Consider the following 27,570-nt stretch of genomic DNA (forward strand, 5'->3'; position numbering starts at 1 on the left):
TAGCTTGTACAAGGTGTCCTTTTTCCTCAGTCTATTTATAGCTGGATTGTGTTTGTCAGCTTGAATCTGCAGAGCTGTGTAAAAAATTTTAAATACTAGGGCTGTCAATCGATTAAAATATTTAATCACGATTAATCGCATGATTGTCCATAGTTAATTGTAATTAATCGCACATTTCTTATCTGTTCAAAATGTACCTTAAAATGGAGATTTGTCAAGTATTTAATACTCTTATCAACATGGGAGTGAACAAATAATTGCATTCAGAATTTGAGTTTCTGCCTTCTGGTTCCCGCCTCAGGCCACCATTAGTCAAAACTAACCGATATAAATTCCTTTCATACCCTCGGCCATTTCACTGCTCAACGCCGTAAAGTACAGGTAGTATCAGCACATCCACCCATACCTGTTCTTCTGTTCTTGTCATTATCTTAATATTGTAACTCTTTTCATTTTTGGTTCTTCAAGGTTTCACCTTTTTCAGTGTTTTAGTATGTGGGAATGTACAGTATGTGTATATTGTCTTATTGTGATGAGATGTTGTTGTTTGCTACTACGGCAAAACCAATTGTCCCTCAGGGACAAATAAAGGTCTTGAATTTGAAATAAGCTTGCTTTATGCAAATGTAAACCAACATGTGTTAAATCTGGAGCTGGCTAGCTCAACTTGTGTCATCTTTATGATCAACTTCCTTTCTTGTAAGATGCACTGATATATTAATGCAGTTTTTTACATCCTACTAACTTTTCTAGTCATAATCAACAAAATGACATTGTCCGATATGCTTCAGATTTATATGTGTATTGAGAAACTTGTCTCATTTCCCCATAAATTAAAATTTCAAAACATGAGTAATTTGTTCTTGAGCTTCTTAGCTGGTTTTGGTGTCACAGCATACATTCATTTATACTGTGGAAATAATGAGGAGTTTCAAAGCGATCGACCACAAGAATTTGCTTAACAGATATAAATTGAATTAAACTGTTCTTTAATTTTCACACCACCTCTCACAATGAAAACATAAAACAATAACGGATTTTTAAATCACCTTTGTATGTACTTCATTTAAACTGACATCTTGCTGGTAGTTCAAATATAGTATTTACTATATTTTCATTTTATAAAATTATAAAATTTTTCTGGACATATGTACACAAATAAACTGTAGGTATATACACACATACATAGAAAACACTCGGCTCTATTAGACCATTTCTATTAAGGTGAGGGGAAAAGGGGGTGGCAAGAGCTAGCCCTGCTAGCTGTTTATATGGACACGACACAACACACACACACACACACACACACACACACACACACTCTCTCACACACTCTCTCTCACACACACACAGACACACACACAGAACTTGTTTGACACAAGCATCTCTAGCTTTAGGCCTGGCAATAGTCTACTCACAGTCTCCACAAAATCTTCTTTTAAAACTTTCTCCAGGAAGATTAACTGAACCAACAAAACCTTCAACAGTTCTTTGCATCCGAGCCTTCATTTCCTTTCTGCTGCTTGCCACTATGCCACTCCATTATAGAAATGGGGGTTGAGTGCCTTGCTTAAAGGCACCTTGGCAGTAGTTTTGAGCTGGTCCTAGTTTCGAACCATCACTCTTCCAGTCACAAGCTGCTTTGCCACACGCTGGCACTAACCAGGAGAAGGACCTTGTTTTGGCTTTTGTGTTTCTTTGCCACAAACAGGGCAACAACGTTAAGAGCGACTCGGTTGAAGAGGAGCACGGCACTTTGGGTGATTATTCTGTCTAAAACCCCTTACTGTCCCTGAACAAGTCGATGCGCAGGGCGAGCTCCTTGAAAGAAGGACGCAAGCCGGGGTCGTTGTCCCAGCACTCCTCCGTGATCTCTTGTATCTGAGAGAAAGAGCAGGAAGACAGATAATTATGGATGAGTTCCAGAGATGAGCAAACAACAAAAATCATTACAGGTCAGTCACTCCTGATGGAAATGACATTTTTTTGTGTTTAATCTGACAGACAGTGTGAGAGAAACAGGCAACATTGGGAAAGAGAAGGAATGGAAACAAAGGCCCCCTTGCTGGGAGTTGAACTGTGGATGTTTATTTGGTGCCTTAAAGGGTAATTCTGGACCATATTTTCCCATGTTTTTGTGTCTTAGTGACTAATGGGGACAACATTTTTTAAAATTGGTCCAGTATTGAGGAAAGTACGCTGCAGTCGCTAAATGAGCTGTAATGTAATCGCTCGGGGCAAATCCTCAACGGTAAAAAGAACATATTATTTCTCTGTAGGGTCCTTTCCATAACATCTGTCAGTGGCAATAACAAACATTGACGGTGAGGCGCTGCCCCGAGCGATTACATTACAACCGGTTCAGTGGCTGCCGTCTGCAGCGTTCTCCCTCAATACTGGACCAGTTTCAGAAAGAGTTGTCGCCATTAATCACTTAGACACAAAAACATGGGGAAAATAGGGTCCAGATTGAAAATACCAAAGTTATCCTTTAACCACACGGTCGCCCCGCAAGAATACTGAAGCTGATTCAACTTTTGCCGCAACCCAAGGCAACGTAATCCGGCAAGGCTCTGCATTGGCTAAGCAAATACAAATTGTTTGCATACTACAAATCTGCATATGAATTTGTATTTATTTATGTGTCAGTTTATTTACCAGAGACTATACAAATCACCTGAGTACTCATTGACATATACATGTAGGTGAGATAGTGTTCTTGTATGAGTGCAAGTATACACAGTATGTTTACCGTATGTAAGTGTACATGTATGTGACAAGTGGAACCAGTCAGAGAGTAAACAGCAGTGTTCCTACCTCAGCGGGACACCCCAGAGGTTGAGGCAGCCTGCTGCCTGACTTGAGGAGCTCAATGAGGTGATAGACGATCAGCTGCCCCTGCTTGTCATTCCCCATCATGGACATAAAAACCTGAGAAGGAGAATGGTGACAGCCAAGACAAAAATAGATTTAAAAATCTATTTGATTTACAGAAAATAAGAAGAAGATCCTTACAGATAATAAAAATGACTCATTCACTTATTATGCCGTTAAATAGCACTGGGAACTGGCCAACGGCATTTTTGTAGATGGAGCGGAAAACAAACGGACCGAGACCGCTTGCGAGAGGTGGTTTCGGACCGCGTCCAAGCGAACCAGAACACAGGCAGCCTGTGTGGGCGTGTGTTGAGATGGTCACAGTTAAACGACAGGTTAACATGAGTGGGAGAGGACTGACTTGGACTTTTGCAGAAGTCCGATGTTTGTTTGACATATGGGCCGAAGAGAACATACAGAATATGTTAAATAAAGCCGGCAAAAATAGGGACGTTTATAAAGTCGATCAGTGCTGAGACAAAATGAAAAAATGTAGACAGCAATATATCAGTCTGTGATTCCCTGCATAGAAGTGGCAGCTCTAAATTCGCTCCTTCGTACACGTCCCTCTATAAATTATTTTGTGCATTGTGAAACTGAACCCAATCAGAAAACAAACCAAAAGTATAATTCGGACGAACCAAATGGACTATGGTTTGTGAAAGCGAAGTGAAAAGTTGAACAGTCAGTGAAAAAGCCAGTGCATGCATGCATGAGTGTGTGTTTTCACGTACTGCTGGTGGGCTGGAGTTCTTGTCACTGTGGGTGAAGAGTTCATAAAGCACCACTCCAAAGCTCCAGACATCTGATGCCACAGAGAACTTGCTCTCGGTCAATGACTCGGGGGCATACCTAGAAAATAGCACAAAGTGTGATCGTCTGTCCCTGTTTTACTTCTCTTAGAAAGGTTGTGAGTTCAACACTAGGACAGGTATCACAGTTTTGAATCCAAAACAATATCACAGCAAAAAACAAAAAATAAAATAATGGTACAACAATTCCTAACTTGGATTAACAATCATGAATTATTAACAGGAAACGTTGCGTCAAACCCCAACAAAAGGCTGATTTTGATTTCTTAAATTAAGTCGCACTCAGTAGCAGCACTCTGTAACGCATCATGAGGAGGGTGGAGACTTCTGCTATGGAGAGAACAAAGATACTAAAATGATAACAACAACAGAAGTGTGGAGTCTGACCAGAATATGGGACTCTCTCCTGGCTCTTTCACCATGTAGTACTCCTTGTCCTGAGGCAGAACTTTGGTGAGGCCGAAGTCTCCTATCTTCACCCTCAGCTCACTCTCCACAAGGATATTTCGTGTTGCCAAGTCTCTGTGGATATACCGCTTGCTTGACAGGTACTCCATACCCTGTGAACACACAGGAAAAACAACATATTTTTGTATCTGTAGCTTCAGTGATCAGCGGCTCCACAAATAATGTGACAAAACTGGATAAATAGGACAAAAGGGAAGTACCTTGCAGATCTGTGAAGTGTAATGCACAAGCTTCTTGTGGTCGATCCTCTCCTTGTTTTTCAAGAGGTAATCTCGCAGACTTCCATAGGGCAGATATTCCATGACGAGACGCAGATTTCGTCGTCCTGAGAGAAACCAAAAAGAAACTGTGTCATCCATCCAGAAGGACCGAGCAGCCACAAAGTCTTGAACTTGCAAAGATTTCCTTGATTGACTGACAACCAGGCCACTTGGTCTTTTAGTGTTGTCAATATTTTGAGGGCCAAATGCCAGGGCAGCCGGAACACAGCACAGCTACGCCTGATCTCAAACTATCGTCATAAATAGCCCGGTTTTCCAGCAGTTCATACCAGGCTCAAAATCGAACCCACCACTGGTTATGTGTGCAGCATTTCACTTGATGTTGCCAATAAGAATTCAGAATCTCAACAAAAGGCACTGGTGTCTGAAAACCGTACTGACAGTAAAGAGGCAGAGGAGAAAACGGCGAAAAAAGGGCATCAAAGCCAGACAGAGGGGCCATCGAGGTGAAATTCCTGCCCTGCTGACAACTCTGAATGTACTGTCCTCATTTACCAATAATAAGGCTGATACTGAGAATGAGTAGTAGCAAAATTATAATTGTTTGATATAGCTTGTTTATCATTAAAAAGGGATGGATACAATGACGTTATATTTAGTGGATGTCCATCAACAACTAAAGAAAAAAAGAGAATCTAAATCATGTTAACTAAAACTAAAGTAATATTTATTTGGTGAGGACATTTGTAGAATGTGCTAACCATATTTGGTGTTTAATATATGAACTCTATTTATGTGACAGACACTCAGTTTCACATTCATTGACTGATAGATAAACTGCATTTGATGTTCAATACAGCTGGTTTATATTATATTATATTATAAGTATAGTTACAGTAAATGCACTGATATTATAATAAAGTTTGGTACAAATCCGTTGACCAAAGTTTTGTTTTGCTCGTCACTGAAACTAGTAGAAAAAAATCTACAGTATATCTACAGTATATAGGCAGACGTGGTGATAAGTGGTAAATCTGTAGAGAAAAGTATACAGGATGTGTGCAGCAAGTTTTCTGTAACTTTTCGAATTCTCCCCCCAAATTAGGAAACGTTTTCAGTGCTGGAACATTAGGAGAAAGGAGGTATTAATTATAGGCCAACTGTACCTGCACTGTAGCAAACGCCTTTGTACTTGACGATGTTCTCATGCTGCAGAGATTTCAGGATCTCGATCTCTCGCTCGAAGTCTCGTATGTGCTCTGCGGTGCTGTGCTGGAGTTTCTTCACAGCCACGACCTCTCCGGTGTTGTCCTGAAGCGGGTCATATCGACACATCTCCACGCTGCCAAAGTTTCCCTTTAAGAGAAGAGCAACTTAAATGAACTGTCATTTTTTTTTTTACTCATAGTTTGATTTCAGATTTCACTCTATTTCTTAATACAGCGAGGTTCAGACCAGTGTGAGCTAAAATGTAAGTCCAGCAAGATTATAGCACATTACACCCAAACTCTTCTGCAGTACGCCAGCCGAAAAACATTTGGTGAATAAAGCATGGTGTAGTGGAGAAGAGTTGTGCAAAGCGTATTTTATGGACTTCTATTACTATATCTGCAAATTAACAAATAGCTGAAAAATTATTTGACATGACAAGAACATGTAAGCATCTAAGTTAATTGTTTATTATAGGGCTGTCCTCAACCAAAGACATTCTTAGTAGACTTACAAGAGGGGGCAGCTCTAGTTTATTATATGATAATCCTATAATAATCCACTCATTAGATCTAGATACAATACCCATAAACTCTGCCTGTGTTTAGGGCTCAATTAATGAGGCATGAGTAGAAGTCTAAAAACGTCATGACAACATATGCCAAACGCAATCTTATTTTAAGTGGAAAAGGGGTCAACATGGGTTGATTTGCTCTTTAAAGCACACGTCTTCATACCTTGCCGAGCTGCTGTAAGAATATGAGGTGTCTCTCTTCAAACTGAGCCGGCTCCTGACTCTCAAAGCCGCCAGTCGACCAGCCGGAGCCCACCGTCCTGTTTGGCAGGATGTCACTGTCCACGATCAACTCATAGTCTGGGGACACAAAGACAAAAATCATGAACATTCAAGAGATAAATGGACAGCTCAGGAATCAACAAGCTAATCGCATCTTGGACCAATCTCTAAATTAATTACACAGATATTAAATTAAACTTCCAAACATTCCCAAAATGCTGAAGAATTCCTCGAACACTATCCCTACTCCGTTCCTCATCTCATTCCAATTAGCAGCTAATAATGCCCTAATAAAGACAGGAGCCGGGTCTCCCTTTTCACTGACATGTTTCTGAAGACCCTATGATAAATGTGTGTCAAGGGGTGTGTGTCTGAAGACATTTGAGATTCCACACTGGTGTGACCTAGATTCCCTGTCGTAACACTATTAGGAGCGTAGACACCGACCTGGTGTGAAGAGGCTGTGTAGGTCACGGATAACGGCACGAAATGTGGGCCTGAACGCGGGCTCGTAGTCCATGCAGCTGGTAATCAGGTTAGCCAGTTCAGTCCACTTTGGTGCAGGAAGCTGGTGGTGGTCCTCGTAGAACAGGGTTTTCTGTGAGACAAAAGTAAGGTGGACAATGTGCAGATTCATCTTATGATAGGAAGTCTAAATAGATAAAATCATGTAGTCATTTTATTATCGGTATAAACAGAATCAAGGCATCGTAATCAAAGGAATCGTAATCAATCCAACAATATATATATATATACGTTGATACAGTATATATATATTTGAGGTCACACCACCCAGCCCTACCTTAGAGTTGTCCAGTGTTGCTAAAGGTTTCTCCCCACCACTGCAGATCTCCCATAGGGTGGTGCCAAAGCTCCACTTGTCTGCAGCCAGGCTCAGGCTGGCAGGGTCCTCGACACACTCAGGGGACACCCAAGGGATCCTCTCAGTCAGGACTGATCAAAAACAAAAACATTTAACCCACCACTGTTAGTAAATCATTTTTAAGGCAGAACTTCAGCTGATTAACTTTGATTTTATAAACTAATTGCAAATTAGTAGTGAGGAATTAACATAATGCAACCATTCTCTTATAATAAAACTCCTTTTTTTTGTCTTTTGTCATTTTACCTGTGTTTTCTGTAACTAAGCATCACACAAAACAAAACAATCCAAATACAACATGGATTTAAGAGGGAACCATCTCATTGCAAACACAACCTTGTTAAACGGCCGCCCCCTGCTGATTAAAGAGGTGTATTACAGCTAAGGTGAGGACAGACATGAACTCACTTTCTTTGGGCAGGACGGTGATGCTGATGCCGGGGTCACTCAGTTTGATGAAGGGGGGGTTTCCAGCCCGCCGGTCTTCCTCTCTGATCAGAAGAATGTTTTTAGCACAGACATTCCCGTGGACAAGATGCTTTTCTTCCTGCAGGTTCAGAAAGGGAGAGATAAATCAGTCTCTTAATAGTCTCACATAGACAGACCTATCTCCACAGTGCTGTGTCAGCTCTAAAGAAAGGTCTGGCTCCACACATTAACATTCGGCTATAGGGGAAACACACTCTGGCTAGTTCTTTAAACCAATCACAATCGTCTTCAGCGACACTAAGCACAGTATGCGGCGACAGTGCCCTTGCAGGAGAATGCTGCATAGGATACGCTGGCTTATACCCAGCCTGCACCCAGTGACTCAGACTAGTCTCTTACCAACACTAAGAAAACAATTAATCACTCTTCTTACAGTTTCTTTTTACAATTTAACTCAGTTTTTTATTACGATTTGTGTACCAAATTAAATACGAGCAGCACACAAATAGATATTAGGGCTGTCAATCGATTAAAATATTTCATTGCAATTAATCGCAAATTATTTGCACATTTTTTTATCGTTGAAAATGTAGCATAAAGGGAGAATTTAATACCCTTATCAACATGAGTGGACAAATATGCTTGCTTTATGCAAAAGTATGTATATATTTATTATTATAAATCAATTAACAACACAAGACGAAGACAAGTATTGCTCAGAAACCCTCACAGGTACTGCATTTAGCATAAAAACATGCTCAAATCATAACATGGCAAACTGCAGCCCAACAGGCAACAACAGCTGTCAGTGTGTCAGTGTGCTGACTTGACTATGATTTGCCTCAAACTGCATGTGATTATCTTAAAGTGGGCATGTCTGTAAAGGGGAAACTTGTGGGTACCCATAGAACCTATTTTCATTCACATATGTTGAGGTCAGAGGTCAAGGGACCCCTTTGAAAATGGCCAGGCTAGTTTTTCCTCACCAAAGTTTTGTGCAAGTTTGGAGCGTTATTTAGCCTCCTTGGTATGATACCAGTATCTTCACTCTAGCTTTAAAATTGAACCCGCTACAGTCTAAAAATCGCAAGTTGCGTTAAAGAAATTACTGGCGTTAAAACTGATTATCATGTTAATTTGATAGCCCAAATTGATATTCATCAATACTTGAATAACTTGGCATCAAATCTAACATTACACACAAATTCCTACCAGGAAGTTCATGGCCCAGGCCAGCTGCTTCGCCACCTCCAGCTTCCACAGGATGTTTATCGAGTTCTTGTTCTTCTTCAGGTAGGTGTCCAGGGAACCAAACTTCACATGCTCCTGCACCATGATATCTAAAAAAGAAAAAAAAATGTGCGATTACAACCCAATTCTTAAATACAACATCAATTTTACGTCAGCAAGTACATAAGGAGCTGCAAGGAGAGAGCAGGAAAGTGTCTTTTGACAAGGACACTTGAGAGGTTAATTTTTACATTATCTAGCACATAAAGCATAACATTGTCTTTTAAATATTTATTTATATATTTGGTGTACTTAACATTTAACCTCGTTCACTTATTGAGGATTTTACTTCCAGCAACATCGTTTCACACTTGTTTTCAGTGTTTTTCACTTTTTCAGATAAGTAAAAGAGTAAAGATCATATTTGGATTTCTCACTGTAAAATGAACACTGGGGTGTTTACTCTTGAGGTTTTAGACAGCTGTATGATGTTCTATTGTAATTAAAATATCTCGATGTCACATTTCATTTAGTGTATCTCTGCAGGTATAGTACAGATAATTATCCAAAAATGTACATCTTAGTTACCAAATACACACACAGAAACTCAACAACGAAATATAATATAAGAAAAATTCACTACCCAACAAGAATAAAGGTGCTATCATAGATTTTTCTTTACAAATCATATTACAATTTCCAATTAATCAATGTCAGTTCTGATAATAAAAGCAGAAAGCAAACCTACGAAAGCGGCAGAAGTCACATGAGGTAAAGAGAGAGCAGGGCAGGCGAAAGTTTCTGGGGCGGGGGATTGTAATCCTCCTAAGAATAGCCCACTATGCCCATTAGTTTAATCACTGCTCTGAGCCTCGAGTTCATAGAATCTGGTCAAGATTATACAGTGGCGGAGCATGGCAGACTCTTGACATCGTGACACCATAATGACATAAGCTCAACGAATGTGTGTTACAACGTTCTCTTTTTTTCTTCTCACTGTAAGGACAAACGAGGACATACAGTATTGGTTATAGCGTAACAAGTTGCGAGTGTGTCTCTAAGGCTGACTTACTCTCTTCTCCGCAGACACACACACCATAGTTAAGGATCAGGTGCTTATGGGACAACTGGCTCATCATGCTGGCAGCTTCAAAGAAAGACTGGAGGACAAGAGGAGACAGAGAAGATAGAAAACCATATTATGTATGTGCCCATGATGGACAAAAAGATACACCAACAACCACAACAACTAACGATCATTTTTTAATTAAAGGAGAGGTTCACAATTTTTCAGGTCTACAAAAAGAGTGAGTTTGCATTAAAAAAGACTAACTGGAAGAAATCTGCGTGATTTGTCTGACTCAGACTGCTGAAGTGTCAAATAAACTTCTTTTTGATTTTGTGCCCCATCACTCACACCGGAAGCACTTTAATAAAGATTTATGAATGGCCAGTATGAACAGGAGAAATTATGACAGCAAGCAAATCCTGTTTCAATGTTTGTATGAGCACTTGACTATTTTAGACAGACTTGAAAAAGTGTGAACCTACTGTACCCTTTAAGTGGAGTATTTATATTTGGAGTATTTCCTCCATTAATGGTTTTCTCTATAAATTTCAGAAAATTGTGAAAATGGCTATAATAACTATATAATATTAAAAACTTAAAATATAAAAATGAAAAAGAAAAGCAGCAAATCCTAAAATTTGAGAAGCTCAAGACAGTGAATGTTGGACAAAATGACTTGAACAATTAATCGGTTTTGGGGGAAAAAAACCTGTTTACATCAATTAATTGAGAAATAAGTTCGACACTACCATAATGTGATCCGCAAGAGACTAAATGCTAAAAAAAAGAATATCCAGAGAAGTGCAAGAAACCAAAGTAAAATAAACTAGAAAAGTGCACTCAGTAGAGTGCAAATCTCTGCGACAACCACTGTTGTAATGTTTGATTGAATGAATACAAACCACAATTGTCTAACTCCTCGTTTAGACCGAAAACGTATCACACATGTTTTTTCACTCTCATGTCTCATGCTACCGATTCGCTCTCATTTTAATCTATGCAGCTGTCTGCACCGGCTCCGTGCAGGCTTGCGTTCAAGTCTATTTTTACAACAATATGCTCGTAAACGTGAGGTTGACGCCCCCATTTAAAAGGCACTGAATTAATATATTTATCTACTCTTAGGTCTCCTCGGCAGAGCAGAGGAGGGTGCCGATCTCTGGCTCTGTCAAGGAAATATCCTTACAACCATTCTCCTTATTAAACAGAAAATACAACTGTATTATATCTTCTGAATTAAAGTTTCTCTCTTTCACCGTACTAATGCTTGGCGTTTTCGATATACTGTCACCTACAGTTTGGGAGAGTTATTTTGCCACGAGGAGAAACCCACACGAAGTAGAACATTTTCCTCGTCACGATTCCGCATCAGCCCAGGTCTGTGCGACCGTCCATGCGGAAAGCATAACTAGGGCTTAAGCCTTATTAACTCATCATAAAATGTACTTAATTCCCTCGACAGAAACAAAACAAAAACCTGCTCCAACCTTCAATATCTTTTTGTGTTCTTACATTTTACCAATAACCAATTTATGGCTGTGAAAACAAAACGTTTTGCACAATTTTAGCAGCCACAGACCTCGGAGTAGTTCCTGTGGGCCTGGTCCAAGACTTTCATGACAACTTCGGTTTGGTGCACGAGTCCATAATCTCCCAGCTCCTTGCGGACCCCTTTGAAGATCTTGGTGAATGTCCCTTGGCCGAGACTCTCCATCTGAAAGGGCATGATGTGTTAGTAAAATGCACAATATAGGATGGTGGTATAGTGATTTAGTGCTACAACACAATAATAGTGGACTATAATACATGTTCATGTAACGAATAGTTAGACAGATGTGGAAATATAGACATATGATTGTCCTGAACATGCAAACCAAGCTTACAAATTCCAGATCTTCTTTTCTGATCTTGTGAAACACCATCTGACTGATGTGTCGATGTAGAGACGGAGATAGAGGCACTTCAGAGCCCTTGTTGCTCCTGCACACGAGGAGGCAGGACTTTTCTGTTGGTGGAGAGAAAGGAAAACTATCTTATAGAAAACCAAACTTTCAAGAAAATGATTTGTAGTTTCCTAAGTTGAAAGTGATCAAACTGAAAGAGAAAAACATAATGTGAGTCAGAAGTGGAGTATGTGACATGTTGAAACTCTGCATTTCTTCATCATCATTTTCTGGAAATGGATCCACCACGTTGTTAAAATTCCCAGCTCAGACCAGTTTCGGTCTAACTACATAAGCACAATGAATGAGACGCCTTTGAGTCATCCAGGTTGATAGTTTATACTCCATGTATCCCAGTTAGTGGTGTAATGGACCGTAGTTGATTTATTTATCAATAAAAATACAATCTTTTATTTCCTAAACATTTGAATTGTGTGTTTTGATGCAAATAACCACTAAAGATGACAATAAGAAAATAAAAGGATAACATTTTAATATATAAAAAAAACAAAAACGATCTGTATCGGTCGATGTGGCTCATCGCTGATCGGCAATCTGTAGCTTTGGCAAAAAAAAACGTGATCGGAGCATCTCTAAAAGTTATATTTGCTCCCTTTTTTTCTGCTTATCCGAACCGCGACTCAAAACCGTGATACGATCAAAACCGTGAGTTTAGTGATCCGTTTCACCCCTAATCCCAATTCTGAAAATGAACGCTCTCCCTCACCACTTTACTTCAATATTCACGTCATATTAGAGTGCACTACATGAGCGTTAAGTTGTGCAGGGCAGTTGACTCCTTCTTTGGGAACAAAGAGTCCAAAACACTGTCTCTGTATTCAGCAGCATATGAACTCCATACAGCTGGAGGTCCATGGACTCCATCCATCCATCAGCTACACCCGCTTCAACTTTAATTATACATGTATACATAAATCTTGCAGCATATAATGGTTTAGTTTTTACACTACACATTAGACAGTAGAATACATACAGCCCTGGACAAATCTATCAGTTTTACCTTTGGATTTAGGTGGACAGCACTTGCTGAATTGAAAAATTACGCTGTCAGAGCGCACAGTTTCCTTTTGGTAGCAGCTGAGAAGCTCCTGCAAGCTGCTGAAGTTTCTTTTGGTTCCACTCAGGTTATACTCCCCGGTGGCAGACCTGGTTATCTGGCAGTGCTTGTATTCTACAGCATCATACACCTACAGCACCCAACACAAAGAGGAGGGCAGATGGTTGAAATGCATATAATTACAGTTTCAGTCATGGAATCGATAGTAACACAACAACACCAAGTCTGATTCTGACTGAGACACAGGATTCAATTGTACAATAAAAACACTTGGGGGAATAAAACAAGAAGCTCTTTATAAAATGCATTACTCTACATGTAGTCGTATATAGTGCAGCTTGGTACCGACCCTGTATGACCAAACTGTGTTTGCTCTGAGTACTAAAAATCGTGTCAAGTTGGCACAGAATGGAGGTCAGATTCTTTAGTCATGTTTAGAACGACAACAGTCGCGTGCTGCTACGTTACAGGTAACAAGATGAAACCAGGGAGTCCAGTTTGAAGGCTTATCAAACACTATGATACACCAGTTCATACTTATTTGAGGCAGGATTTTATAACTGTACAACAGTGAAATGCTGCAAGGTATTCTGTCTAGCATGTGTCACTAAAGTTTGAGCCACATAACTTTTTTGAAGGAGCCCTCTGTGCGTCATTAAAATGAGAACATTTTGTTTTTGGGACACAGTGGTGCTATTGTCAGTCTTAGCACGGCCACAGTCTCGTTTACTTATTCTTATATCAGATATTTCTTGAGTTAAATCATTTTATTAGTTTTTATTCTATTTAGGCCAAGTTCTTCTGTTTGTCACAGCGTTAAAGATTATATGAAACAAAATGGTAAAAAAAAAAAGGTTTAAAAATCAGCAACGACAGCGAGGTAAGGTAATGAAAAAGGTTTTGGTGTTGCCACTGAATCTGAGACGCTGTATTGGCACCACTATAAACATATTTCCAACGATATGAGTCACACATACCAAGAGAAAAACAACATAGAGGCATAAACGCAGCTGATAAAATGTAAGTCCATAGCAAGTACGATTAGACTCGGTCAACACACAACAGGATCATTTTTTACTGTATTTAATTTTTTACTCTCCCCTAAGTTATTAATTCTCATGATGAAATGTGTCGAGCCAGCTACCACAGGTGTGTGTTACCTACCTCAACAGGGAAAGTCAGGAAATACTTGTTATAGTCTTTCGGGCTACATCTCAAAATGTAAAATCCTCGCTTGTTTCCACTCCTCTGAAGCCGGTTGATGGCAAACTCCATTCTGCAACAAAAAACAAAATGCACAGCAGGTTATTTAACTGCATCTCCGCTGAGGAATGCAGTATTACCTGCTAGGATATGTCAAGAATACCAACCACCTGTGGAATGCTGGCAGGGATTTTCAAATACATAAATGATGTAAATAGAAAAATAAAAAATAAAATGTGCATTAGGAGGAGCTTTTCAATTAATTCCACCTTGGCTATATTCAAACATTCAAAGCTCTGAAACATTTATGTAATGCACTGTATTAAGCAGTAAAATGTAAACTGTGAATAAACACTGAGAACAACACTGACACACTGTCCTCGTCTTATTACACACATGCTGTTGGAGCTGACCGGGAACCCGTAGGTGGGTCTTCCAGCTCCGGCGTTTCATTTGCCCTTGCTGACTCGCATACTAATCACCTTGTTGTGCAAACCTCAGCACATGTTGCATGCTGCTTGATGGCGTACGGCTAAAAATTTTCGGGCAGAACTCACGCTTGTGAACTTTGGTTTCACATTACATGCATCAATCTACATAAAGTGTATTCTGCGCGTGGCTACACGCACCACACCATGACAGTTCGGCACAAATACACAAACCGTTACAGCCCTACACCACAAATTAGCATAACAAGTCATTCTTATAACATAGTTCAAGATTAGGCTGCAATCAAATTAATAAAATAAACTAGAATTAACATCTTGCGGTTGTATGCCTCCGCCAACCAGTCAAGTTGCAGTTTACATCCATGTCTGTCCAAAATGTCATCACTTCATCATTTTATCATGTTAGACATTTGTGTGAAATTGTCATAATTAGCATATGAATTCTTGAGTTATGGCCAAAAACGTGTTTTGTGAGGTGACCTTGACCACCAAAATCTAATGAGTTCATCCTTGAGTCCAGGTGGACGTTTGTGCCTAATGTGATAAAAAAAAATTGCTCAAGACGTTCCTGAGATATCGCGCTCACGAGAATGGGACGGACAGACAGACAACCCGAAAACAAAATGCTCTGGCAACAGCTGTCGCCGGCACGGGGGCATAAAAAAATGACAGATGTTTTTCTTCTTATTCATTCAAACTTGATTTTCTGAGAAAGTGAAAGCCCTTCTTAATGCTATTGGTAAAATATAAGTTGAGCTTTGTTATTGTTCACTTACGAGATGGGGCTATGGCAATGGGAGGCGATGGCCTCCACAAGCCTGGGCGGAGCCACTTCTTTACAAAGGTAGTGATGTGCGTCTGTAGTCAGCCGATAGTAGCCATCGATGAGGGACACAAAGGAGAGGGCTTCAGACAGGCTGGGGAACTCCAGCTCCTGAAATATACAAAAAAACACATTAAGACGTCATGTGTAAACTTCCACCGTTCTCCAATTATCTCCAAAGAGCAGGGGAGGAAAACAAATGCCTCTAAAATCTAATGTTTTTCTACTTTTACAGCCACGCTCTGAGATAGCAAACCAGTGTGACTGAAACTGGCTGTGGTCTAAAATTAGTTTCTTTATCTGGTTAAAAAAAGAGTAAAGTGAAATTACCAGATTCTTGCCATCTTGTTTGTGGATGGTGACCACCCGACTCTCTGCAGCGCCCTCCTTGCTGGCCTGTTTGATGCTGATGTCAGTGACATCAGGGAAGTCACACAAGGTCTGCAGCTCCTGAACAAACGGCATAAGAAATGACTTTTGTAGTAATATTATCAGTAATGCCACCAAACTAACAAAGGACAATCCTTGGGGACACAATTCTATGTTTTTGGGTGACATTTAAAGTTCTTAGGGAATTATGACCCATGCACGGATGTCCATTTGTTGCTTTTTATGGAGGTGATCTGGGAACTAAAGGCCTCATTTAAAAATCAGCTACTTGTTGAACATGTAAAACATATCATGGCAAAAAAGAACAACGCTTATCGCCCACACTCATGATACCAACCTGGTCAGAATCTTTCAGTTTCTCTCGACACCACTGGATGCCGCTTTCTGCTGCCACCAGGATGATGAGCTGTCCGCTGGACGGTTCCCTGACCTGGAAGGTCTCCGTGTAGAATGCCTTCTCCAGGGACTCCATGCTGATGAGGTACTTGAGCTTTAGGTCGCGCACTGTGGTCCGACACTGACTGAACTGCTGGATGAAGCGCTTGAAGCGGAATCGGATTCGCTTGCGCGTCAAGAAGTTGCAGACTTGGATCTGAGCGCTCATATCCTTTGGCAAGAATGACTTGTAGCTAGAAGTAAGCAAGAGGGAAACATGATTGTTTATGTATCAGCATTGTATACAAATGTGTATGTCTCGTGCATTTAAAAAATATGTTTTTCTTAATACTTTTAGTGGCGAAAGGGATTCCTTATCATTTTAACGCTGTCTAATGCTCATAATAAGGCGCTAAATGAAACATTTAACAACAAGACATAGAAGTACAGATTAGAAGTTTGAACATTAAAGTTGCACACAAACTTTTTTGTGTCAAATAAAAATAACTTTAAGCTTTGACTAACACTACGCAAGTCACTAGGACTTTTTTGACTTCAAAAAGTACTGAAATTGTGAAAAAAATATGTTTGTATCACATACAAATCGAAAAAAGTTGCCATTGAAAGCTCTCTCAGATTCTTAGTTTTTTAAACTTATTCTCTGATTAGATATTTCCTGATTCAAACCACAGCTTTGCTAATTTCAGACTATTTTGAGTTCTTGTACAGCTGTTTTTGTTAAGACAGCAAACATTGATATGCTCGAGAACATTGGCTTGTTTTGGTAAACAACCACAAAAGGCTTTGTAGAATTAAGTGTTAATATTATTCAAAGTAAGATATCGAAAAAAAACTCTTCTTGGCATCAGTGCAGAAAATCAGGTTTTGTTCTGGCACTAATTACACCATTACATCAATTAGTGCTTAGCAGGTGTTCTTTTCAGATAATTCCCTAAGAATCAGATGAAAAGCAGCCTTTGTGTTTCACTAGTACCTTATCGTGTGGTAGATGTCCAACAGTGACATCTGTCTCTCCTTGGCTGTTCTGGTCATATCGAGTACAGCCATGCCGAGGCACTCCTCCTGAGTCTCGTGGGAGTTGGGGATCTTCACCAAGCCGTTGACAAAGTCATTCCTCCACTGCACACAGAGAGTAACACAGGCAGCCTATAGTTACTGTAAACGTTGAGTTCAGGGGTCAAGGATCCTAGGAAACGGGCCAACCAGTTATATGACTCAGCTGACATTTTGAGCGGTGACTCAGCAGAGACACACTTCCCTTTGGAAGTCATAATAGTCTTATTTTATGACAAACACAGAAGCTCAGCTGTAGGTTAGACTGCGAGGAATTCGACACATCCTTCACACAGTGAAACACAACATCTGTCCGGAGTGAATACAAGCATGTGTAACGGCTTAATGGCTGCAAACACACAATGTGCTACACCTTCAAATGACCCCCGCGGTGGTGCTTCCCTTCTCCCTTTCAGTCTGGTCCCGAGCCACCAGGGCAAATTTCCATGAGCACAAATCCACATAATCCTTCAGTTCACTCAGGGTTCAACACCAGTCATAATACTGGCTCCAGTTACCTGGATTCACCTGTACTACACACATCGTTTCTATGGCAGTGTTGGTTTATACAAATCCTTTCTTCACTGAGGGCATGCAGGGCTCTGATGATACAGCTGAAAATGTACATTTCGCCGACGGTCCTACACAGATATTGTAGAGTTAAGTGCTGAGTGGAAAAACACTAAACTGTGATTACAACTTGTTTTTGGTCAGGAAGGCAGCCAACAGAGAGAGACAGCAAAATTGAAAATGTACTCCATTCAATCACCGCAAAACCAGAGGGGACAAAGGAGCATTAATAAGTACTGAAGACGTGAGCCAATGTGGCATCCATGGCCAGATGAACCTGTTGGGAAGCCCTGTGGCAAACATGCATAATGGGAAACTACATAGATGAGCCACATGGTGCACTGGGTGACGTCTTTCTTGATTACCATGAACACCGTTTATTTTTAGTGGATTCCACATAAACTGTCCTGGTGCTTCACTAGCTGCAATTCATGGCTGAAAATAGTCCCTAAAAACATGCCCTTTTTAGTCCTGTTTGGAGTAATGCTTGATAATGACTACAGTGCCCAGCTATTTAAGGAAATTACTTTTTGTCATTTCTTAAAATGACAGTACATACATTACATATACATCTTTAAAGATTTCCGTCTTCAGTAGGAGCCAATGGGCTTGAGAAAGACAGAGTGTATTTGGAAAAAGAGACAAACTTGGTTTTGGTCTAAAATTAGCATTTGGTGAAATTCCACAAATCAAATTGACACACTTTCAACATGTGAATTTCCAAAGTCTTGAGGGTCCAGTGCAGCTTTCTGCTTTTTTTGTCAGTATCAAGCCTTAGGGCCCAGACACACCAAGCCAACATCAAAGAACTAACGGCGACAAAGGTCACCAGTTGCGTCACCACATGTTGCCTTTGTCTTGGCCAAATAGCTGCACTCGAACACACCGCAAAGACTACCACGTATGTTCTGCGCCTGCTTGAGAGGAAATACCTCTCCACACCAGCAGACGGCGGTAGTCTGTATCCGTTTTCAAAAAGGGAAAGCGGAAGACCGAGGACGGCGGATATACAAGCCGTTGTTATGATACGTACATGAAATAAAGGACCGTCTGCTGACCATTTTCACACCACTCTCACTCACCACTTAGCTTCATTCCTGATGACCATGTCGTTGTGAAAATATCGGTGTATTGGATTGATCAGATGAGATGAAGATGAAAAATGAGAAGAGCATTGGCTTACTTTCCTCACTTCCGTTTTTCTTCTCATGCATCGACTCATTTAAGCTGAACAGCCAATCAGAGTGATATCTCTCACCGACGAGCTCCGCAGCCGAAAAGCTTCTGACACAGGCAGACTAGAGCCGACAGTGCGGAACACAACGCAAAAACTAGGCCGACAGACGCTCACAGACGACCCCAAACTGTCCAGTGGCCAACCGTTTGCTTGGTGTGTCAGGGCCTTTAGTGGCATCCTGACTGTAACCAATATTCAATATGAAGAAACTTTCCTTTGTGTGGCTGAATTAATTGTTTCAGATAAGGACAAGAACTTTGTTTGGACGATAGCTCTGCTGTGAGCCTGCCGTGGTCTGTCAAACCTTCAGCACAGATAAAACCTTGTGCACACGAAAAACAGTGAGTAGGAATTTAATTTTGTTTCAGGTTTTGTGCACACTGAGGTGCAGATTTTTGCATGCAAGTTGCAAAATTGCTCCCACAGAGTTCCCTCTCACATGAGGGCTATAACTGCACTCGTCAGCTCTCATTGTTGGTGCCACTTGCTCGCATGAGCAGCCCTGTTTTTACAGCACAGAATAAAGTATGTCAACGGACTGAAATCTTTCTCACCAAAGACATCCATGGACACCGTATACACTGTGGTATTTACAGTATTATATGTGTCTGATGAACATATTTGTACATATTTCTAATTTCTTATTCTTGTTTTTATTATTTATTTATACTTCTCTACATATATTGTGTTATATATTGTATAGTTTGTTACTTCTATCTACTACTATCAACCAACTGAAATTTACTAGTAATCAAACAAACTGATGTCAGTGCACTTGTTAAGGATATGAGCTGCTTGTTATCTGATGCCTGATCTACAATACTGGGCAATTACAACATGCTCCTGAATATTTTTCTTTAAAAAGTGCACATATAAAAGGACTAACTTCCAGCCAGTTTTTGTAATAAAGACGGTGGCTGTATGACGAAGTGCTCACCTGAGAGAAGAGGTATGACATTACAAAGTCATCAAGGACGGGGCTTTCTGACCCCTTGGCGACCCCATATCGATACGCCCGGGATGCCCCGCCACTGTACCAGCCAGGGAAGTAGTACCTGTGGTAAACCGTAATACAGAAAATGCAGTAAGTCACGAGGACATTTAAATTTCAATATGGAAAAGATACTTAAGAGGCAAAGCAAACGCAACATAACATATGCTACCTTATTCTGAAAAACACATCTTCAGTAGACAGTTCGTCAAGCTGGAAGATGTGGTTGGGTGAAAACCACAAGCGATCTCTCTCTCGGAAGAGACCAAAAAGGTTGCAGTACAGAGGTGAGATACCTAAAGCAGACAAACAATGAGAAACCGCAATATGTGTAAACTTGTGCTCCATTCAATTATGGTACATAGTCTTTAAAACAGTACAGGTTGGCTATACTGTGTTACTAGCTTCATCTTAATTAATGGTGCTTGTTCATTTATTTAAATTAAGCGGACAAACAAACTACAGTATACTAGGGCTAGGCAATATGACGATATATATTGTCAAAACTATATAAAAATGTCTATTGTATATATTTTTCTATACTGTTTCTATCGTGATATAGGCTCACTTAAAACTGTCACTCAAGTTCTTACCATGTGGTTATTTCATATAGACTATTTATTTATTGAATTACCAGAAAACATGCTATATCGTGATATTGTTATTGAGATATGAAATGACTTATATTGGGATAGAAGCTTTTGACCATATCGCCGAGCCCTAAAGTATACCTGTACAAACTGTGTTAAATTAGGAGAAACTTAGATGATGATAGATAATGCTCTAGAACACACACTAGAAAACTATATGTTTCTAGTACCAACACAGGTGACCAAAATATCAATAAAGATTGTCTTAAAATGTCAGTTGTGTTTGTTTTTTCATCAAACACATAACATGTGAATCCAACGACATGCAGGTTAGTCTAGCCTCAGCCTGCACGGCCCTGCTCTGTGTATTAGTTGCATCACACTTTTATTGACTCTTAAATTGTTCCCTGCAAAAAGAAAAACACACCAAGCAAAGCAAAGCTACCATATGTTGCTTATACTTGAAACAGAGTAAAGAAAGCTAGACAAACTGTAAATAAAGCATTGAGAACATCGAACAAGCCAACAATTTTGCTGCTGATATGTTTCGCTGCGGCCTCTTGATAACCTTATCTCGGGACCTATGCCCCAGGTTACAGCAAAACGCAAGAATGGGGGTGCATTATGCAGTCTCGCGCGGCTGGAGTACTCACTGCACGCCTTGGCGGCATCTATACACAGCTCCTCAGCCACATAGTCTCCAGCTGGGTAGCTGAGGAAGCTGCAGTTAGCCGCTCCTTGGCTGCTGTGGTAGAAATGAAGCTTCAGAACAGCAGCAGCTGGCCTTGTGTTCGGAGATTCCCGATGGGCGGTCCCATTCTGGTGCACCGGAGGGCATGTGTCTGTCACAGTGTCCATAGCTGGCAGGGAGGCCATCAACAGCACGCAACCTTCAATCAGATAAATGCAAAATGTCAGCAGAAAGAATAATGGCTTCTCTTCTTTTTTCTAGTTAAGTGGGATGAATTAAACATCGTGATCAGCTCGGTTGCATGGTCTCAACTGTTGCATAAAATGTTATCAAAATTCCAACATTACATAAAGTTGCAGTGCAGACGAACCATTATCTAGAAAAAGGTCAAACAATTTGTAAATCTAATTCAAAAATAGGGCAACTCTCAGCGAGAGTTATGAAATACAATCAGAGACTGTAGTTTCACCGTAAATGGAGTACTGAGATTTATAGCCCTGTTACATTTTTCAATGCAGCTTATCAGGTTTAAAATGTGTACTTTCTCATGAGGAATCTATATACAATTCTTACTGGGAGATGTAAACATTTTGTACTCAGCAGAGGCAAAGTAGAATAATCCAAACAGCTGCTATTCAGCCCACCCCTACTCCCCTTCCCTCAAAGACAGTATTATATCAGACTGAGGGATGAAATATGGGTGCTGTATTTTTCCACGTTCATAATGTAGAATAGGCTAAATCACTGCTGGCATCCGGTGCTTGTTTTTATATGTATAAATCAGACTGGTTTGTAATGATTACCAAAACTTCCAAATATATTTTTTTCAGTATTAATGACAGAAATGAGGTCAGTATGGCATAACAGAGATATATCCTCATCAGGAGGAGACCCTAACGATTAAAAGAAAGTCATAAATGATGTTGTTGTTCTTGTAAAACCTATTCATTCTCCTTTTTTCATGTTTTACATCGCTGAATCACAATGGATGTTAATTAGACTTTTTCCCCCCAACAGAAAAAAAAATACTTCTCCATGTGAAAGTAAAAACTACATAATTTAGAAAAAGGAGCATTTGAAACAATTCTGTGACAAGGTTACTGAAAAAGTACAAATCAGGAGAGGGATAACAGGAATAAAAATAAAAGCACTCTAAAATTAATTTCTGCAAAAAAGACACAGGTTTATGGCTGTGATGACTCTGTGCAAACCAAAATTGTTGTCCAGGTACTTCACCAGTTACACCCTTATGGCAGAATGGTAAAAAAAAGAAAATTTCAGCGTCCAGATGTGCAAAGCTTTGGCTATAATCGCTGTCAAAGGTGCCGCCTCCAAATATTGACTTACGTGAGTGGTAAATACACATGCCATTAACATTAATACTGCTTCATACTCATACTACATTTAGATCAATTTGTAGATTTGTTTTCATTTTGACATTAATGAATGACATACACCTTGATTCAAATAAGTAAAACATCTAAACGCAAAAAAAAGCCAATGGTGAATATGACTATTATAACACGAACGACTTCAGGTCCAAATCACACGGATTGTAGGCAATCAACTTTATTAGAAGACTAACATTTTGTTTTGTGACCTGTCATCAGTGACAACATCCCCTAAGGGATGTTTTGTATCCCCTTATTTATGATTTTTTTTTATCTAGTGATAATCTAAATGTAGCCCACTCACCCAATGTAGACTGGAGCTCCTCATTAGGGAGTGGTATTTAAGATATTTAAGATGTTTATGATATTTGGATGTATTTACCGTTATGATACATGTTATTTATTATTCTTACTAAATAATTCTTGATACATGTACATGAACGTTGTCACTCATAAAAAGTCACTTATGTGAGTCTCAGATCTGTTTAACTCTGATGAAGACGCAGTTGGCATTGAAACGTTAGTCCTCTAATAGAGCTGATTGCCTTAAATCCGTGTGCTATAGCGTGCTTTGGACCTGGTCTCTGAAGTCTCTCCTGTTACATGGTTGCCCTATTCTGTGAGCACCGGACACAGGCCTACTTACTATTCCTTGTGAAATGGTTGAAGCGCATCTAACCTCTTTTCTTCACCGAATATGTTTATTGTCATTATCAATTATTTATTTGACCAATCCATTGATGGTGTAGTAGTCCATAAAATGTCATAAGGAAGTCAAGGGAATTGCAACAGCCCAAAAAAGGGAGGTTCAATCCATACACAAAACAGAGAAAAACAGCAAATCCTTACATTTGAGGAACTGAAAATAGTTAAAGGTCAGTATTGTTCTTGGTATGTGACAAACTATTAATTGCTCATCAAAATTGTTGTCAGTTCCTTTAATGGTCATATTGATTCAGCATTGATACGTGTGTTAGTCGATGAGCAGAGAAACACAACACTTATATATCCAGCATGCTGTTTGATGTAATAATATTTCCCACAGAGAGTGAGAAAGAGGATATGGCACCTATGACATTAGTGGATTTGGTATAACTTCTGCAAAACACACAAAGGATGCCTGGCAACATACCTCACATCATTTTACCAAAATGCATATTATTCTGACTTTCAGTAGCACAAAATAGGTGCATTACATTTAAAATCTGGGCTGTGAATAACGTCACAACTAAAAGGGGGAACATGCAACAGTTTCTGGATGCTGTTTGTTGTCATGCCAAGTCCTGTGCTCACCTAAAGGTTATTATGTAAAACTGCAAATCCCAAATTACAGTTAAACTGGACACATCCAGTCAAATATCAGAAACTATAGCTGCAGACCAAACACATCACAAGGCTGTGATCTTGCCTGCTACAGTTATCTTATAGCTTCAATAGATTCATTTAACTGCTGCAGACCCACCTCTATATGAGCTGGCTTAGTTTACCATACATACAAACAAACAAGAGTATGCAACTATATTTCAGCTAGTTAGCCAACTAATGTTAGATGTTTGTGCACTTAAACAACCCAGAATGAGCTGTCAATGAATTATTAATGAGTGTAAATAGAATAGAATAGAAAGCTTTAATGTCATCGTATTAAATACAGGAATAAAATATAAAAATAGATGTAATGTAAACAGAAGTAATTTTACTTGTAAAATAGGTAGGGTAGATGTAATAAATAAATATAAACAGAAGTGTTACACTAGAGGTATAAAATATAAGAATAGATGTAATGTAAACAGAGGTAATTGCACTTGTAAAATAGGTAGGGTATAGATGTAATAAATAAATATAAACAGAGGTATTACACTAGAGGAATAAAATAGGTAAAATAGATGTAATAAATATAAACAGAGGCATTACACTAGAGGAATAAAATAGGTAAAATAGATGTAATGTAAACAGAGGTAATTGCACTTGTAAAATAGGTCAAAGTAGATGTAATAAATAAATATAAACAGAAGTGTTACACTAGAATTATAAAATATAAAAATAGATGTAATGTAAATAGAAGTAATTGCACTTGTAAAATAGGTAAGGTATAGATGTAATAAATAAATATAAACAGAGGTATTACACTAGAGGAATAAAATGGGTAAAGTAGATGTAATAAATATAAACAGAGGTATTACACTAGAGGAATAAAATGGGTAAAGTAGATGTAATAAATATAAACAGAGGTATTACACTAAAGGAATAAAATAGGTAAAATAGATGTAATAAATATAAACAGAGGTATTACACTAAAGGAATAAAATAGGTAAAATAGATGTAATAAATATAAACAGAGGTATTACACTAAAGGAATAAAATAGGTAAAATAGATGTAATAAATATAAACAGAGGTATTACACTAAAGGAATAAAATAGGTAAAATAGATGTAATGTAAACAGAGGTAATTGCACTTGTAAAATAGGTCAAAGTAGATGTAATAAATAAATATAAACAAGAAGTGTTACACTAGAATTATAAAATATAAAAATAGATGTAATGTAAATAGAAGTAATTGCACTTGTAAAATAGGTAAGGTATAGATGTAATAAATAAATATAAACAGAGGTATTACACTAGAGGAATAAAATATGTAAAATAGATGTAATGTAAACAGAGGTAATTGCACTTGTAAAATAGGTAGGGTATAGATGTAATAAATAAAATGTAAACAAAGGTAGTTGCATTTGAGGTCAATAGATTAACTTAACTGCTGCAGACCCACCTCTATCTATATGAGCTAGCTTAGCTAACCATACATACAAACAAGAGTATGCAACTATATTTCAGCTACTTAGCCAACTAATATTAGAGGTTTTTGCACTTAAATAACCCAGAGCAAGCCGTCAATGAATTATTAATGAGTGTAAACCACTTACCTTGGTAGATGAGCCAGGCGTGCAGCTAGTTAGCTGCTAGCCTGCGTGCTAGGCCAGTGCTGCAGCCAGAGAGTTTGACAGCTACTAGCTTTACTTCAGTCCTTTAGATCAGACTACAGCCACAAAACACACTGCAGAAATCCATGTGGACATATTCTGATTTCCATGTCGCACTCTGGCTGTCTAACCTGGTCCATAAACTACCTCTTGGTGAGCCCAGAGTTACCCATCTCACTGCGGAGGAACTTTAGCCGTTTAGTCTATCTGGTCAGTCTCATAACTTAAAGCTAAAGCTGGCTAACAACCACGTCAAGCTCGGTTATAAAGAAATTGGTTCCGATAAGACCGATAATTCATCTGCAGGCGATCAACTTCTTGTTGCCAGAAACTGTGGCTGCAGCTGTACAACGACGGTTACATTATTGACATGTTGTTAACTGAGACAAGGCTACATGTAGCTGGTTGTTCAGCAGCAGCTCCTGCGCAGCCTGAAGACCCAGCAGTCAGTCAACAAACCAGCCTCTCCCACCACACGGATGCTGCCTTCACGGGCTGGCGGAAATGTCACAGTCACCGACAGACAAAATCATATTTGACCAGTTTTGCTTTTTACTTATACTGCATGTATATAACTTTTCTATCCCTTGTACTTCTATTACTTCTCTAATTCTCTCTCTTTATTTGTTTTTACTTTTATATATATATATATATATATAACTATAACTATAACTATATATATAACTATAACTATAACTATAACTATAACTATAACTATAACTATATATAGTTATAGTTATAGTTATATATATATATATATATATATAACTATAACTATAACTATAACGATATATATATATATATATAACTATAACTATAACTATATATAAGTAAAAACAAATAAAGAGAGAGAATTAGAGAAGTAATAGTAGTACAAGAGTTATATATATATATATATATATATATATATATATAACTATATATATATATATATATATATATATCATCTGCGTAGCATTTCTTATTTGCTTTATTGTCATTGTATTAAATACAACGAGATTCACAGTTGCCACTTCTGGTCAGTGCTTTAAAACAAATACTTGACAAGACTAAACGAGGCAGATAAAACATATAACAGGTAAAACACACACAGTTATAAAGTAAATAAAACAGGTCAAATAGATGTAATAAATAAATATAAACAGAAGTGTTACACTAGAAGTATAAAATATAAAAAAAGATGTAATGTAAACCGAGGTAATTGCACTTGTAAAATAGGTAAAGTATAGATGTAATAAATAAAATGTAAACAAAGTTGCACTTGAGGTGTATATTGCATCAAGGATATATTGCACAGACAAATGTATTCACATTCAGTGTATTCATATTGCACAGATTCATTGTTTGTTCAGTGTCCGTATGGTCCAGGGAAAGAAACTGTTCGCGAGTCTGGAGGTGCGGGCTTTCATTGACCTGTAGCACCTGCCAGAGGGCAGCAGGTCAAACAGGTGATGAGCTGGGTGGGAGGAGTCCCTGAGAATAGTTGTGGACCTACTGAGGCAGCGGGAGCTGGAGATCTCTTCCAGGGAGTACATAACCACCCACTGCATGTATACAATGTATGATTTCTACAAAAGTACAGCCCTCAAAGTACTTTCAGTAGTATGTCCATACAATTATTATTTTACATGAAAATGCCTGAATACCAACTGACAGCTGCTAATACAGAAAGACTGAGTGAAGACGACCTTTTTGCCTCTTGTTTTGATATATTTGATCAAATAGCAATTTAGCAAATTATTTAAAATTGTATGGTTATGCACAGAAATCCAGGAGAATAGGGTTTGATATCCTC

The 27,570-nt window shown here is 38.9% G+C and overlaps 1 protein-coding gene across 1 annotated transcript; it reads right to left on the reverse strand.

The window, feature by feature from the left end:
• Window positions 1-968: 968 nt before the first annotated feature.
• On the reverse strand, window positions 969-26,208 carry jak2b (Janus kinase 2b). The gene is made up of 24 exons (XM_074639130.1): window positions 25,719-26,208; window positions 21,371-21,607; window positions 20,300-20,423; window positions 20,074-20,191; window positions 17,250-17,395; window positions 16,218-16,509; window positions 15,821-15,940; window positions 15,444-15,601; window positions 14,180-14,291; window positions 12,959-13,145; window positions 11,878-11,999; window positions 11,574-11,708; window positions 9,998-10,085; window positions 8,908-9,035; window positions 7,675-7,813; window positions 7,186-7,337; window positions 6,831-6,981; window positions 6,325-6,461; window positions 5,545-5,734; window positions 4,358-4,482; window positions 4,077-4,249; window positions 3,612-3,729; window positions 2,818-2,931; window positions 969-1,881 (listed from the first exon to the last, which is right to left on the reverse strand). The coding sequence occupies exons 2-24, from the start codon at window positions 21,591-21,593 to the stop codon at window positions 1,774-1,776; spliced, it is 3,360 nt and encodes a 1,119-aa protein (XP_074495231.1). The 5' UTR covers window positions 21,594-21,607; window positions 25,719-26,208; the 3' UTR covers window positions 969-1,773.
• Between the last annotated feature and the right edge of the window lie 1,362 nt (window positions 26,209-27,570).

This window comes from Sebastes fasciatus, chromosome 6, assembly GCF_043250625.1.
Source record: "Sebastes fasciatus isolate fSebFas1 chromosome 6, fSebFas1.pri, whole genome shotgun sequence".
NCBI lineage: Eukaryota > Metazoa > Chordata > Actinopteri > Perciformes > Sebastidae > Sebastes > Sebastes fasciatus.

Bases quoted from the DNA above. Each gene is read 5' to 3' on its own strand.
- jak2b (XM_074639130.1), bottom strand. From the start codon at position 21,593: ATGGCCTCCCTGCCAGCTATGGACACTGTGACAGACACATGCCCTCCG. The intron at 15,941-16,217 runs GTTGGTATCATG...CCGTTTGTTCAG, and splicing joins AACTGAAAGATTCTGACCAG to GAGCTGCAGACCTTGTGTGA. The intron at 13,146-14,179 runs GTAGGTAACACA...TGGGTGCTGTAG, and splicing joins TCCTGACTTTCCCTGTTGAG to GTGTATGATGCTGTAGAATA.